The 13,390-nt window shown below is 46.5% G+C and overlaps 1 protein-coding gene across 1 annotated transcript in view; it reads right to left on the bottom strand.

Moving 5' to 3' along the window:
• Positions 1 to 13,390, bottom strand: part of SORBS1 (sorbin and SH3 domain containing 1) — a 114,767-nt gene that overhangs the window by 64,152 nt on the left and 37,225 nt on the right. Inside the window, exons 11-14 of the mRNA XM_073904564.1 lie at positions 12,658 to 12,721; positions 10,845 to 10,919; positions 10,459 to 10,521; positions 115 to 162 (exon numbers count right to left, since the gene is read on the bottom strand). Coding sequence (XP_073760665.1) covers positions 115 to 162; positions 10,459 to 10,521; positions 10,845 to 10,919; positions 12,658 to 12,721 — 250 coding nt within the window. The remainder of the gene's footprint in view (positions 1 to 114; positions 163 to 10,458; positions 10,522 to 10,844; positions 10,920 to 12,657; positions 12,722 to 13,390) is intronic.

Genomic DNA, 13,390 nt, shown 5'->3' with positions numbered 1-13,390 from the left:
AAGTGGGTACAAAAGACTTGCAAACACTGAGGAAAACCAAAAACAGGAAAATGTCTTCCCTCGTCCACCACCCTCTGTTCCTCCCCGGCAAGCAGAAAATTCTACATCACTTACTGTCTTCAGAAAAGGAGTACCGAGGTGAGTACAGATCTGAATCATCATCTAGTGAACAAAAGAAAACATAATCAGGGTCAATCCGGCTGAGGTAAGAGAACCAAGTGACATGTCCCCCCACTTGCACCGTCCTATACCAGCATCCAGCCACACTGGGAGCCTGACACACAGAGGAGGGGCCCAGTGCCAAAAGCTACACCACCACAGACCCCATCTGAGAGCCCACCCAACCAAACAGGATCTGCCGACCTGCAGTCCAGAAGGTCCACTCATGACACCGGGGTGGGGCTGACTGCCACCTGACACCAAGGAAGCATGGGGACAAATAGTCAAAGATCCTCCTCAAGACAATTTCCACAAGCAAAGCGAGAACACAGGGTCCCCAGCCTGGGCTGGAAATGGGTGGAGAGAGGTCCCCGAATACTCACGCTGACAGTCTCTGGTCTAGCCTGCTGAGTCCCCTATAGTCCGCCAGGCCCATTACTGGATGGGGTGGGGGAGGCCCAAAGATGCGGTTTCAGCTGCCCACCGCGGTTGTGACCTGTTTTATACGCTGCAGTTCCACACACAATACCCTTCATCAAAGAGGAGCTGCGGCTAAGGAGACAGGCTGAGAAGACCCTCCTAGTCTCTTGCTTTGATTCCACCTCAACCTAGTTGCTTGAGTAGCTTGCTTTCCTCGAGACACAGCACAAGCTGACAGGTCTGCTCTGCAAAGGTACTGCCTGGGCTCAGTGTCTAAACGGTGACTCTGGAACCAACCAAGACCCATGGTTTTGTGTGCTTGCTCTGCAAGGGCAAGGTACATGTCCCACAATACAGAGAACCCTGGGACACGGACACTTGCAGAACCGAGATGAGAGCTGAGCCCCTCGTGGAAGTAGCTGCCCTGAACTCAAAACGAGAGCACACGGACACTTACCAAAACGGATTTTTAAATTGGAACTGTCCTGAGAATGCAGGATGTTTAGTCACTACGCCCGTGATAATCCCCCCCAAAGCACTTCTCCAACAAGAGTCAGGCTGCATCAGTCAGCCTGTCCCGTTTTCTAGTACCTTGCCAACCCGAATTCAGAATTCTTGAGGATGAAATGAAGACCCAACTCCTTCCCTTAAAATCGGTACCAGCTTTAACAAAAAACATGAAGTAACCTGCAATTACAAGCCAAAGACTCCAATGTCACATGTTGACTAAGTGTTAATCAAGTCCTGTCTCTCTGCAAATCATTCTAAGTTTCAGAGCAAGAAAGGCTGGGATATTCTGTGAAGTATAAATGAAACTAACACTGCTATTATTTTGAGTATTATTCAAAGACGGCTTCTCTGGCAGCCCCCTCCCTTTTTAAAATGTTTTATTATCTGACTGAGAGCACAAGCAGGGGGAGCGGCAGAGGGAGAGGGAGAAGCAGACTCCCCGCTGAGCAGAGAGTCCCATGTGGGACTTGATCCCAGGACCTTGGGATCATGACCTGAGCCGCTCAACAGACTGAGCCACCCAGATGCCTTCTGGCAGCCCTTCTTAGTCCCTCCTCTCCTCTCCCTATTTTTATCTGTTCCAGGTCTCCCTCCAGCCCAAACAAATAAAGGAAAGGTATCAGGTACCAAGTTACCTTTCCCTCCCTCCCTCCTTCCGCTTCAAGGATAAGAACTAGTCGATATCAAAGTTGAACAAGACTTGCCCCGCTATACATGCAATGTGCAAGGTGATTTACGTTAACTTCTGAAAATAGGGCAGAAGAGGTAAAATGCATTTTTGTCTTGCCTATTTTTGTTTTTTAATAGAACTTCTGATTATTCTGCTGAAAATGCCATGATGTCAAAGAAAACTAAAAGTTAGCTCTGACTGCAGAGATTTGACTGGAAAAACGGTGGCTGCCAAATGAGAAATTAGCTTACTTAGGAACCAATGTATGTAGTGCTTAAAATCCAGCCTAGCATTTTAGCTCAAAACCCTGTATCTCTGAATCATGGAATGACAGCCTATCTGTAGACAGTAAGGTCAGGGTTAGTTTGTAACTGTTACCTAGTCCCCGGGGTAAGAAGCAATGTTTTCATGTGGGAAACATGACATTTAAATATTCAAAAAAAACTGTTTAAAGCCTAAGTTCTTTTTATTTTATTTTATTTTATTTTTTTAAAGAGAAACAGACTTTTTTTTTAAATTTTATTTATTTATTTGAGAGACAGAGAGAATAAGAGAGAAAGCACATGAGATGGGGGTTGGGTCAGAGGGAGAAGCAGACTCCCTGGTGAGCAGGGAGCCCGATGCGGGACTCGATCCCGGGACTCCAGGATCATGACCTGAGCCGAAGGCAGTCGCTTAACCAACTGAGCCACCCAGGCGCCCAGCCTAAGCTCTTTTTAAACAATTTTTTCTCCCCAGAGCTTCCTTATGCAGAGATCTGGAAGATTTGTTAGAAGGAAATGAGAAATAGTTCTTATAAGATGGAAAAAAAAATAGCACAGTTTGGGGAGTTAAATAATTTATGTATTTTGAAAAGTAGGAGGAGAAAAAAATAGGGGTGAAGGCAACAGATGTTGGAATGACTGAATGCTCATAAAGCTAATTCCTGGGGCACCTGGGTGGCTCAGTTGTTAAGCGTCTGCCTTCGGCTCGGGTCATGATCCCAGGGTCCTGGGATTGAGCCCCGCATCGGGCTCCCTGCTCCGCGGGAAGCCTGCTTCTCCCTCCCCCACTCCCCCTGCTTGTGTTCCCTCTCTCGCTGTGTCTCTGTCAAATGAATAAAATTTAAAAAAAAAATAATAAAATAAAGCTACTTCTTATTTGACGGAGGTCAAAAAAGCAAAGTCACCCAGCCACGGCCAACGCAGGGCAGGAGCCCCTCTGGGGGAGCAAGCTCTTCATTTCTGTGTCCACGGCATCCGAGTCCGATATGTGGATTTCAGTTTGCCTTTGAAGACGGCAGACTGAAGTCCCACGGATTCAACTGAACACTAGCCATCAGGGCAGGTCCCAGGGGATGCAAAATTTACTTTGATTGTTGATGTTTGTCTTACAAATCTAATGCAAGAAAATTTTACCTCTGCTTATGAATAAAAGCAATCGCGGCTTCCATTAAGTGCCGAACAGTGGCTGGTAGTTTACTCACATCATCTCAGTCGATCCTCGCGAAAACTCCTGGAGGCACGTACGTCTCTCATCTCACAGATAAGAAAAGGAGGCCCAGGGAAGTTAAGAGAATTTGCCTTTCACCTCACAGTGAGAAAAGGACAGAGCAGGAATGGACCCCAGGTCGTCCGGACTCCTCCCCTCCCTGCACTGCCCCTAAGCCCTGTGACAGGGCTGGGGGCTTTGCCCTACTCCTCAGCCCTGCCTCATCTACCCAGTCCTGGGGAACTGTGCCTCTCCTCGGGTGATTTTTATTGTGGAAGAGGCAGGGGAGGGTGTTGTTTTGAAACTCAAGTCGTGCACTCCGGTGCTGGCCAGACTGACCTCCAGCCCTTGAAGCCTTTGCTCTCTTTTTCTGCATCATCCCCTCCCTGGTGAGGCTGAAGCAAGTTCTTTCTTTTTCTTTGAAAGATTTTATTTATTTATTTGACAGACAGCGAGCACAAGCAGGGGGAGTGGCGGGCAGAGGGAGAAGCAGGCTCCCCGCGGAGCAGGGAGCCCGATGCGGGACTCGATCCCAGGACCCCAAGATCATGAGCTGAGCCGAAGGCAGACGTTTAGCTGACTGAGCCACCCAGGCGCCTTTTTTTTTTTTTTTTTTTTTTTTTTTTTAAGATTTTACTTATTTATTAGAGAGAGAGAGCAAGCGTTAGCACAAGCAGGGGGAGAGGCAGAGGGAGAAGCAGACTCCCTGCCTAGCCGGGAACCCGATGCGGGACTCGATCCCAGGACCCTGGGATCATGACCTGAGCCAAATGGCAGACACTTAACGACTGAGCCACCCAGGAGCCCCCCTAAGCAAGTTTTCTGAGTTACCCACTTCTAGTTTTTTGCTGGTTTCTAGGGACAGTGGGTAAAACTGAGTCACTCTTGCTACTCCATCTACTTGCTATTTCTCTTGCTCCCTTCTCCTGGGAGGCTAAGTCCACACTGGGGTAGATGGGTATGAAGTTAAAAATACCAATGAATGGGAAAACTGGGTACACGTATCACCCTTCTGCATTTCTGCACACTAGAGTTAGCCAATGGAGTGTATGTTTTTAAGCACAACTAAGACACAGTAAATGAAACATTTTTCAAGCTGTTTGTGAACACAGACATTGTCTGTGTCTGAAATCCTGCCTTTATGGTTTTCTCCAAAAGTTCTTTAAAACTGTGCCTCAGGGGGCTCAGCTGAGCTGGGATCTTGTGATTGCTGCTCATGGTGAAGCCACATGCTGACGGTGCCCCTTGGAGCCTTGGCAGTGACACCCAGAACTTCCGGTGCCAGCGACTTCCAGGAAGCTCTAAGGCTCAGCGGGACTTACTCAGGGTGAACAATCCACTTCTGGAACCCAAAGGCCCCTGCTGGGCTCCGATGTTTACACATCAGCGACTGCCCTCTAGGCTTTGGCAATCTATCCTTGGAGGCTCGATTTGGGGACGGCTACTCTCCTAAAACTGCCAGGAAGCACATAATTGCTCTTTCAACCACAGTGACTTTAAGCGAACTTCTAAAAAAGACTATTCCTGGATTTGGGGAGTTTCTTTCTTGAGAATTTATAACAATCTTAGAAACACGGGAACAAGTGCTGGTTGAGAATGATTATTTTATAAAAAATATGTAACTGACTAAAATGAGATGCACAAAAAGCAGTATTTACATAATCATGGGCCTTTATCAATTAAATTTTAATTTTATGCATTTCTTAGTCATTTAAACTTAAAATCATTTTTCTAACATCAGGGTTTTTTTTTTTAAATATCTTCTTTTTTTTTTATTTAAAGATTTTTTTTTTATTTATTTATTCATGAGAGACAGAGGAGGAGAGAGAGAGGGAGAGAAGCAGAGGGAGAAGCAGGCTCCCCGCCAAGCAGGGAGCCCGATGCGGGACTCGATCCCAGGACCCTGGGATCGTGACCTGAGCCGAAGGCAGACGCTTAACCATCTGAGCCACCCAGGCGCCCCAGGGGCTCATTTTTGACACAATCTTTTTTCTACTGCTCAAATTAATTCCTTCTGCTTCATTCCACACACTTCGGAAGAGAAAGGGTAAAGGAGTCAAGATAGACACACACACTCACCCCACAAACAAAAATATTCAAAGAAAAAGATGTATGCAGAAGTGGGGACAAAGTCTGGGTGGGATCAGAGAGGAAGAATCAGCAAAAGGAGAAACAGGGCAAGGTGGCCAGGAAGAGTCCAGGGAGCCCGGGGAGGTATTCCCAAAGCCGCCTATGTTCTGGTTAAAGGCAAATTTTAAGGGATTAGGAAGGAGGAAAAAAAAAAAAAAAGATCCACAAAGGGTATAGAGTAGCTATAGAAAAAAAATACAGGAAAAAAAGAGAAGGGTCTGAAGGAGAAGAGAACTAGACAGAAAAGGAAAGAAGTAAGGGCAGGGCCAGTGGGCTGGAAGGAGACTCACTGTCCTCTCCTCCAGCAGCGTCCCTGGCCCGTGGAGGTGGAGGGTGTAACCGCACGCTCTCGCAACTACCCCGCAGGCTGGTCTAAGAGTGCACTTGCCGGGCGGAGCCCTCCTGCCCGGCTGTCCTCAGGAGAGCAAAGGGACCGCTGCGGGCAGCCGGGCCCCGCCTCCCCTGGGCAGTGCGAGCTGCAGCGGGGACAGGAGGCACACAGAGCCTGGCCAGGCATCTTCACGATAGAACTACTTGCTTGAACTCAGGCAAAATGAGGCTATTCTTAGAAAGAATAAAGGCCTGTAAGGCCAGCAGAGGATTACTTTAACTCAAATACAGACGCGCCTGAGAGAAATCAGCCTCCCAAATCTTTGTCCTGGCGCATCCTCATCTAGGAATGAGGACAAAGGTCCATGAGACAGACCACTATGGCATGATCTGTCACCACGCCCTGGGGATGCCTTGAGACACTTCACCAGAAGGTGGCAGTGGTCACCATCGGCCTGACACTGGTGGAAGGAGCATCCAAAAGCAAGAGGAAAGGCTGGTCTCTGGGACTTCCCCCTTGGCTGATAGGACAGCCCTCGACCCTGACATGGCCAAAAGTATTCTCACAGGCGATAGGCCATGGAATAACACACCAGATACCTGGTTTTGTGCTGATTCGGAGGCGTCATTTGAAAAGCACGGTCATTTTGTGGACACAAAGCATGTCGAGAGCCAACATCATTTGGCCACGTTCAGAGCGGAAAGGCTAGCTCTTTTGAATCTGAAGTTCCCTCCACCCCATTCTATATTCCCATTCCCCTGGATTGCACTGGCAAGTATCTTCTCCTTCTTGGAGGGTGGGAAGGGTGGTCTCCTCCATTCCAGTGGTTCTCAGTCCTGGCCATGTGTCAAATCACTTGGGGATGTTTCCTAACTGCATATCCCCACATGCCATCCCGGGAGACGTTGGCGCCTGGAGTTAGGGGTCAGAGAGGGTCAGCCAAGAACACAGCGTGCAGCAGGAGAGGTAAAGGAATCAGCAGAGCAGTAGAACAGAGTGAGAAAGAGCCCACGCTTGGGGGCCCTGTATATCTGTGTTTAAAACCTGGTTCTGTTACTTACTGTGTGATCTTGCACAAATTACTTAGCCTTCCTGAGCCTACACCCTTTATTGACAAAATGAGGACTTACCCTGTGGGGTCCCTGCGAGGATGAGACAAGGTACGAGTTGTGATGCACTCAGCATGTGAGGCCTTGTGTTCAGTAAGGGCTCAATAAACGGTGGTCGCAGCAGGCGCTGTGGCGGTTATGCTATTGTTGTTATTATTAATATTATTATTATTATTAATGGAATCATGCCTGTGAGCTGCTGAGGTCTGAGCCACCACGCTGCTATTTCCTAAAGCAGGAGGCAGGGGATGAGGCCGCAGCAGCGGGTCTGCAAGACCCACCCTAGCAGCCCCCCCACGTCTGGGTGCAGTGGTGGGTGGGGCTGGCTCTGGTTGCTGTCAGTGGTCTCTCTCCCCACCCCCCAATCTTTCTGACCAGACATCTCAGATACTACAGAAGGACATCTCTCCGCCTTTAAGAGTGAGAATAGAATGGAATTCATAGACAAGCAGCTCTGGGTCACAGAGGAAGGAATGATGGGGAGGAGAGTGTGCTTCAAGTGAAGGTTAGAAAAAAAAGAAAGTCATACTCATTTGCTCAGCCTTACTTGAAAGTTATTCCCAAAGGATTTCTGGTAAGTTATTTTTGATAAGCTTTCTACTGACCGAGGTACATAGTGAAATTTCAAGAAGTCAGTCCCCTGAATTCATTCTGCTCTTCCTCAGTTCCCTCGCCCCAATCTCTCCCAACTACCTCATGAAACAAAGAGCAATCCGCTTGTCCCACAGTGGTCTCAGAGATCACAAAAGAATTAGAAGGGACTGCTCCCTCTTGGGAGTTTACAGGTTTCTTTTCAAGTACATTTTAAACTTCATGGGTTAAGACATGATAATTCTGTTTATCTTCTGAAAGTCTGGACAAGTTTGCTTTTTCATTATAGTTGGGGGGAAAAAAAGGTTGCTAAGCCGGCATAAACAAACTTTCCCGTAGTCTTTTACTAGTCAGGAGAATCAGCTTTCAGACACTTAGAAATATTTTTTTTTATACTGTATATGCAACTAGAATTTGGACGGAGGAAGCGGCCCTTAGGCTAGGTTTTGATAGGTTTATTGCAAATAATTCTAGTTTCAAATTCTGAGTGCAAGCAAAACAAAAGAACCTGCAGCAACAACAGTCTCCTCACAGAGGACAGACTCTGGAATGACAGCTCATATTTCTCAGTAAAGCGGGCTATTTTTTAATGCTCATTAAAATCTATGGCTAGGTGTTAATTTGTCCTTAACACCTTTCTTTGAAAGGCATAAATATTTCCCAGGTTAAGAAGGGCGTGCAGAGCGCAGAAGCACGGGGCTGAGGGGGATCTACCAAAGCTCACAGACATCACAACCACAAGCCAGAGGATCTCTGATTACTTAAAAAAAAAAAAAAAAAAAAAAAAAAAAAAGATTCTTTAAAGTGATCTAGATCAAACGTTTCCCTCATTTGTAAAAAGCCTTCATGTGATTGAATACATCTGTGGTCTATGTCTGGCTCTGTCATCTCCAGCAGGAGCAGGGGTGAGATGAAATCCACCCTATTTTTAAAAGATCTCCGGGGAAGAAGACTTCTTAGACACTTGTGTTAAAAGCCTAATCACCTTGGTTATTATTAATCTTTTATGTTCAAACTAATTTTTCCCCCTTTTTATCCTTTACGACAATTTCATCCTTTTTGGTCTTTGAAAATAAAAAATATTAAGGTCTGCTTCCTACATTCTAGGTGATAGGTTACCATATCATCCCTTACTGTTTATGCCTCAAGGCCCAATCACCCCAATTCCCTCTTGAGCCTGACTTGATGTGTACCAAAAGGCAGACGTCATTGTTCGCCAGGGTTGCTAGGCGTGGCAGCTGATGACGTGGCAGCTGTGTGTGTGAGGCCGCGAAACCCCATCTTCAGACCAACAGCCAGGCTGCCCATGGAAGCTGCCAGCACTGCCCGCGGCAGGCCTATGGCATTCTTCCAGTCTGACGGAGTCTCTGTATTTCTCCACAGGACTTCTCCAGGTGGCCTTCCTCTGCCTATGGGACACTATGCCTTCATGCTTGCCATGCACTTGTCATCTTCCCCAAAAGGGAGCCTGGTGCTGGATTCTCAAGTCCAGATGAAGCACCAATCCAAAATCGCATTTAGTCAAAATCACCCTAAAAAAATAAACGTTTCCCTCACTCAGCTCAGTCAATTGTTTCTTAAGCTATGCTTTTGGCTAGAATCAGCACCCCAGGATAAACAGACTAGGTTACTGCACACCAGACAGATTCTTGTTGGAAGTGAGGTGGTCACTGGTAACAATGAAATCATTAGCTTCGAGTTGGAAGCCGGGTTTGTTTGGGAGATTTCTTTTCTTCCAAACCCAGATATGAAATGGTTGGAAACCACCGATGAGAACATCAAAGGGAGAACCAAAATGGAATCTGGTATTTTAACTAAAACTGTATCTAATACATCCCAGGACGTCCTTTCATACATGAGAGGCAATCAGGAAGAGTTTGATGAATGAGTGAATGCACGATTTTACCAGTGACGAGAAGGCTTGTGGAGGACAGTCTGCTGAGCTAATGAGAGCAGAGAAATACCGAGGAGGTGGGGCAGGGCTGCACCTCTAAAAAAGAACTATGGTAACATGGTCCAAAGCCTCACTCATCAACATTCTCCAGATATATACTGAGGAGCTCCTTTGCACCAGCAAGCTTTCCTCTGGCCTTCTGGACACACGCTCTTGCAACTGCCACCACTCTGAACACAGAGCAAGGAAGGGGCCTTGTCTAACTCTCTGCTGGATATGCACTTTTGAGAACAGAGGATATATCTTATTCACGGTACTATTTTCAGTTCCAAGGACAATGCATGGTACTAATGCTCAGTACTAATCGAATAAGTTCAGAGAGCTCAACATCTCATCCTAGAAGAGCATTTAACGAAATTTCCTCTTGTATACCCTCTTCCACGTCCCTCTTTCTGGGTCACTCATCCAAAGATCAGATAATCCCTGGGACTAGGGTAGTTCTCAGGATGGTGCCTTTAACTTACCTTTTAGAACCTTCTTCGACACCTAGATTTTTTGCTCTTAGATACAAGTGTGACCATCCTTCCCAGCAGGTCCAAATTCCTAGCCAGCAATTTCATGAAACATTTTCCAGCTTGGCCAAAACCCTTATTTTCAAGAGACATCATCTCCCACCATGAATGGACCTCATACCTGGATACCTCTTTGGGAATTCCCTACCAAGGAGATATACCCTGAAGATCCCGGAGGGGCCCAGTGATGGGTTATAGCACATATAGAAACTAGGTAATTCGTCTGTTGTTGACAGCAGGTGTGTCCACCTGCTGCCCATCGGCCATCACGACTGCCTCCCCGCGTCACTGCCCAGCCACCAGCACCATGAGACCACCCCAAATACTGGCAGCTGTTCCCAGAGCCCCAAATGTTCAAAGCATTATAACTAAGCTACACTGGTTACCCCATTAATCGTGTAAACTCCAAGGGACCAGTACTAAAATCCATCCGGATAGACTCGTCATACAGTCAGCGAGGAGCGAGACTCCACCATAAAACACAAGGATGGGGGAAGCAAATGCTTGGGAGACAGCCCATTAGCCACCAGAAAAAACCCCAAGGTGAAGAAGAAAGTAACATCACCAGTACAAAGAGAGGCATGTGATTTTCCTTTAATTACCTTCAGATTTAGGACTAGGAGTAGATGCTGGAAACTGGTAGGTAGGAGTGTAAGGATTGTCCTCTGTAGCAGAGAAAAGCAGTGGATTTTGAAACTACCCACCATGAAGTGAAGGAACTGACAAATCCCGCAACTGATTCTTCTGAAAGATTACCTACTTTAGTGTTATTAACGCACACGGCATCACACTTAACACAAGATTAATGAATTAGAAAGGCCTTAGTTATTTTAATACAGCACATCATGCAAATGAGTGAAATAAAATTTTCACCAACCAAAAAGGACTATAAAAACAAAATCTAAAAGCCAAATCTTATTCCTAGAATGGAACTGTAAGAATTAATTTAAGGCTAGGACAACAGATATACTGTCTAAGTTTATGGTACCTTCAGAATTTTGCTGGATTTCAGGAAGTTCAGGGAATTGGTACGTAGGGAAATAAGGGTTTTCTTCAGGAGTGTCTAGGCAGAGGAAGAAGTTTGGGAGAGAGAGTAGAGGAAGATACAAATGGAGAGAATGAACGAATAGGGATCCACACACAGTTCAGGCTCCTTGAATTCTGGAACATACTAAGCTTCACTAGTGATATGAAAGAAATTCAGATTGCTTTTAAAAATCCAGTCCTTTTGCCTGAATTGCTGAGACACATCTAAAAAGACAATATCATTTTTCCTTTTGGACAAAGAATTACATATACACAGGCTCTAGTAAGTGAGAAGGATTTAGCACAAAGCTTCAAGTTTCCAAATAAACCAGTGGATTCTTAATTTTTTACACATCTCTGTCTACCATTAGGGCAGCTGGTTTTGTTTGGAACCTGTAATTTGGATTGAGTTAATCCCTCTAACAGGAGAGAAGTGATGTTGCCCGTGGGACAGAATAACAGACTGTTTACATATGCACCTGTGGCTTGGCATTTGGGCTGCCAAAGCCAGGTCTCAAGGTGAGAGAGACACAGAGTGCTGGGGGAGATGGACATCAGCTTGAGGAAGTGACCAACAGAACTGACATCACCCAATCAGAGACCCAGCCTTTGGCATCATCACCATGACTGAGCTCATCCACCCAACCACAGCGGATTTACTGTTGGTTTAGAAACACTAAACACTGAACATCTCAGTATTCTGAAAGAGTTTGAAGAGAGGCACAGCCAGGTTCATTGTGAACGTTGTAAGAGCTCATTAACAATGATGTTAGTTGGCATCTGCAGCTAATCAGAAAGACCGGTTATTTGCGGCTTAGGCCAACACCGACCAGAATGCTTTTTCTTTGCCCTCATGTGTCATCTGTGCTAGGCGGCCAGACTGGATTTGGCCCCAGGGAACAACAGGATGCTCTACCCATGGGAGGAGTGGTACCCTTCCCATGGTGCAGCTGCATCCCCGTCAGCTGACTGGCAGCACAGGCAGATGGGAGCTGGTGGGGTCATGAGCTACCTGAGCGCTGGCCTGGGGTTCTCCCACCATGCTGGATCACCTGCTGATAGCCCAGTGGTCTCTGATTCAGAAGCACTTCTCTTCAAGCTTGAGCGGGCTTTTGGTGTGTCAGCTCTTGACTGACTCTCAGGGCTAACCTGCCAAGTGCTGGCTCCCAGTTGCAGCAGATTATTTTTCATTTTAACACCACCTTACAGGTGCACCATGCACTCTACTTCCTAAGGCAGAATTTGCTCTCTTTTGGACCCTGCAACATCCCTTGGAGGAATGGAAGTGGGTTGAATGCAGAGAGGTATGTGACTGGCCCAAAGTCACATGAGTGCTTAGGGGACTAAATCCAGGTGAGACCAGTTTTCTCCACTCCCAGTTCAGGGCTTTCTCAACTTGCTCTGCCTACAAGGCAGTCATGGGCTGACACGGGGGGCTGCACCTAAAGCTGGAAGCAGGTGGGAGTCAGAGCTGCTCACATCCCGGGCAGGCAGATGCTGGAGCATAGGTGGAGTGCTGGGCTCAACCTGCTGCATCCCATAACCTCTGAGAGGGAGGATTTGAGAGCTGACCTCAAATCCCACATATGAGGCAGAGCACAAGCGTTCCCTCCCTGCTCTGCTCTGCAGGCGTATGGCTGGGCTCAGGCAGGCTGGTGCCCAATGACGTGAGCATAGGGCCCAGTCTTCTGACATCCTAGCAAAGCAAGTTTAAGTCCTCACCACAATAGTCAACATATGAACACAGCATAACTTCTACAAATGAAAATCAGTACCTCTATTTAGTTTGTGGATCTGTTTAAACATGGTCTTGTACCAGTCTTTTGATCTCTCGGTGTTCTAAAGAAAAACAGTAAAATAAAATGGAAATGTCAGCACATTTCAGAACTTCTATGATCATGAAATCATAATGGAAAGTGACAACATCTGAGGTCAAAACTCACGTAACTCTATACATCTTGGTGATCCCACATTTGCTTTTTAAAGATTTTATTTATTTATTTGACAGAGAAAGAGAGTGGCAGGCAGAGGGAGAAGGAGAAGTGGCTCCCCACTGAGCAGGGAGCCCGATTTCAGGCTCAATCCCAGGACGCTGGGATCGTGGGCTCAGCCAAAGGCAGCCGCTTAACCGACTGAGCCCCCCAGGCGCCCCGGTGATACATTTAAATCTTCATTAAAAATGCAAAACTTTTAAGAAAGAACAGCCAAACCAAGGGGTGCCTGGGGGGCTCAGTCGGTTAAGTGTCTGGCTCTTGATTTCGGCTCAGGTCATGATCTCAGGGTCGTGAGATCGAGCCCCATGTCGGGCTCCACAATCAGCTTCTCTCCTCCCTCTCCCTCTGCCCCTCCCACTGCTCAAATACACACACTCTCTCTAAAATAAAATAAATAAAATCTTAAAAATAAAATAGCTAGACCAAGAGATTCAGACCTGAATCTGCAGAGTAATATTTGGCCAAAAAGGATTTTGAAAAAAGTAAACAAAGATCCACTTGAAATGTGTCCATT

This window comes from Callorhinus ursinus, unplaced genomic scaffold (assembly GCF_003265705.2).
Source record: "Callorhinus ursinus isolate GAN/ISIS: 27379988/994484 unplaced genomic scaffold, GSC_fseal_2.0 scaffold20, whole genome shotgun sequence".
NCBI classification, from domain to species: domain Eukaryota; kingdom Metazoa; phylum Chordata; class Mammalia; order Carnivora; family Otariidae; genus Callorhinus; species Callorhinus ursinus.
Note: the sequence above shows the minus strand (reverse complement) of the source record. Positions and strands in the feature narration are given on the sequence as shown.